This window comes from Teleopsis dalmanni, chromosome X (genome assembly GCF_002237135.1).
Source record: "Teleopsis dalmanni isolate 2A chromosome X, ASM223713v2, whole genome shotgun sequence".
NCBI lineage: Eukaryota > Metazoa > Arthropoda > Insecta > Diptera > Diopsidae > Teleopsis > Teleopsis dalmanni.
This window is the reverse complement of record NC_051848.1, coordinates 7,627,070-7,630,367: the sequence shown is the minus strand read 5'-3', so window position 1 is coordinate 7,630,367 and position 3,298 is coordinate 7,627,070. Positions and strand designations below refer to the sequence as shown.

The following is a 3,298-nucleotide window of genomic DNA, read 5'->3' as shown; positions in this document are numbered from 1 at the left end:
CTCAGTTTGAATAGGAAAAAATGGAGAAATGAGAAAATTCAAAGTAGATGCACCAATTAACTTTAAAAAGCCTGGGTTAATATCTTTTATTTTAATTTTCGTGAGTGAATATAATTGTAATTTTCTTTTTAGTGAAAATAATGAAGAGCGCCGTGTTCAGCGCTCTCAGAATATTTTAAAACCAGCAGTACTTCGTCTTGAAAATCCCCATTTTCGTGTTCCGTCAACATATCAGTCCAAGGGAGCTACAGTCGAGAATTCAGGTTTTCGCTATAAAGAAAATGGCGACTATTTAAAGCTATCACCAATTACCACTGCGGCAGTTTTAAATTGGAATTTTCGTGCTCCGAGAATATTTCCCTTCCCAAAACATACATTGCCATATTCATTAAAATATAGTTCAGTTCAGTGCTCTCAGAATGTATTAAAACCAGCAATACTTCATCTTGAAAACCCCTATTTTCGTCTTCCGTCAACATTTCAGTCCAAAGAAGCCACAATCGAGAGTTCAGGTCTTCGCTGTAAGAAAAGTGAAAAATTTTTTAAGCAACCACCATGTACCACTGAGGCAGTTTTGAATTGGAATGTTCGTGCTCCGAGATTATTTTCCCTCCCAAAAGATACATTGTCATATTCATTCCAATTATATTGCGTAGAGAAGTGGGTTGAACATTCTACAGCATATTTGGGAAGGTATGAATACAACATCGAACCACCAATATATCAATTTACTAATTAATTTACTAATTAATTTACTAATTACGAAGAAAAACTAAAAAAAAGAAAACACAGTTCTGATTAAATCTATATAGGTAAGTTTTATAAAATATAATATATATATAATATAATATATATATAATATATATATAAATTAATATGTATAATATAATATATATTTATAATATAATATAATATATAATTTGCTCAGAAACTGGGAAACCAGTTTGCGACTACTTAATATAGTTTTTAAGACTCGTCTCATCTTAATTTGATCAGATGAAGGCTTTAATACTTCCCAGTCACAGTCTCATTTCTATTATCGATGCCAAATAGGTGTCAATAAAAATTTCGAACTCATTGTCATTATCATAAAATTGAAGTTATTCTTAATTAATTTAATTTTTTTTTTTTTTTTTCAGTTTAATGTGCACAATCAAAACAAAAAATTACAACTAAGTAAGTAATTGATTTTAGTCTTCTGATGGTGGAATTATTTTCTTATAATACAAAAACATATATTTATTTATATAAATATATTTTATTATTTAATAATTTAAACAATTTTCATAATTTAAGTTTGTTAATGAATATATTTTGACAATTATTTACAAATGTGGTCCATATAATTATATCTTATCAAATTATTTAATATTGTATCTGATACAGTCTCAATAAAATATTTTGAAAATGATTTATAATTTTGTAGATGGGACAATTTGATAGTTGTTAGTACATTAACTTTGGTAAAAAATTTTTTTAAAATATATAAAGCATTTTAAATGAACAGTACATCTAAACATTGATCTTGTCATTCAGTATCTTCCATTTCACAGTTCTACAAATAAGTCCACAATTGATTAATTTTATGTTCTTGATAGTCGAGGTATTGCTAGTCGTTAAGACGGAAAAACAGTTTATGTTTATTAATTAAAAGTAAAAAAGTAAGTAGGTTAATTTAGAAATTTCCGACTTATTCATGTAAAATAAAAAAAATGTTTATATCAATTCTGGGAAATAGAAATCTATTTCCAATAAAAAAGTCGAAGTACATGCATGACATAAAATATTTCAAATCCTGTTAAATACATTAAAAATGAAGTAAAAAATAATAATAAATAAAAATGTAAATAATAATACTAATGGTGAAGTTATATTTGAAAAATACATGTTGTATCTGTGAAATAGCTGGTTTTTTTTCGTTTTGTAGTCGAGTGAGTAGTCGTTCTGGAACAAAATAAACCAAAAGACTCAAATGCGCCATCAAAATGTGAATAAAAAGTTTGAACAAAGTATTATTATTTTTTTTTTGAAACTTTTCGTTTCGAAAATATGCACACAACAATAAAAAAAATATTAAATATGTATGCATAAAAAAGTTTCGCAAAAAATTTGTCAAAATTTATGCAAATAAAATATTTAAAATAATTTTAACGACAAAAAGTTGCAGTGGCGCTTTTAAAACTTGTTACTTATAAGCGTCGTCAGACTCGCGCTGTGGACCCATCGTAACAAAGTTTGGCGGGTGCAACTCTCATAAGGATTCTGACGCTAATGTGGTGGGTATCCCATCCATTTTTTAATATTACATTTTGGGTGGTTCATTCATAATATTCGAATTATTCTGGATTTAAATGTCTGTCTGCCTTTATCTGGATACCATTGCGTATAGCGTGCATTACAGAACTGAGTAAAATTTTAGAGCATTATATAGACCTTAAAGTATTTAAGCATCGTAAGGGGCTTAATGGAAGTAAAATATCTTAGAAGAATTTTATATTAAAATCATTTTTTCTGTGATATTTAATAAATAAGTTTAATAATCCATATTAATAGAATTCATTAAAAATTGTTATAACTATAATTATCTCACGTACAATGAAAGTAATTAACTTAGTCTATTAACATCACAGTTCCATGTCTTTTAGTTCATTAAAGGATTTGGTAGTTCACTTGTTGCCACTTCTTCATGAGATTATCTGAGTATGACTTCTACTCCATGTTTTAATTTCACGGTTGTTTGCAATATCTTATCTGCATTTCTCTAAATAATTTTCTGCGGAATTATTTCTTTTCTAATTAATTTTTGTTCTTATATAGTACGTATACAGGATAATGGAATAAAATTTCAAACACATTAGATCCAAATTAAGTATAGGTATCCAGCTACCAACAAAAAAGCATTTAGTTACGTTATGATTATTATTATTATTGAGTAAGGTATCGTGCCTATATAAGGGACCTACCTATATCTAAGGGATCGTGCACTGCGAGCTAAAAGATCTAATGTGCCACTTTGCCCCTTTGTACGTTATGATTACAGCAACATAAAATTTTACTCTTAATGTATTTCATTTATAGAGCACTAAAATTGATAACCTTCACAACAAAAGAGTTGTTTTACAGCACTTTTTTTAAACTGTAATAATTATTGCTATATAAATAAAAATTCGAATAAAATAAATTGATGTTGAATTATCACTTATTTTAATGTATTATTGAAAAATTAATAACTTTTAGACTGTAGTTTGTATTAAGTTTCAAATGGGAAAGTTATAATTAATATAATTATAATATATGT

General features: G+C 27.0%; 1 protein-coding gene across 1 annotated transcript; it reads left to right on the top strand.

The window, feature by feature from the left end:
• LOC119689978 lies at positions 1-738 on the top strand (the record flags this gene model as incomplete). The annotated part of the gene is given in 2 exon segments (XM_038104944.1): positions 1-75; positions 133-738. Coding segments are annotated over 2 exon segments (653 nt in total), but the record flags the coding sequence as incomplete, so codon positions are not given.
• Between the last annotated feature and the right edge of the window lie 2,560 nt (positions 739-3,298).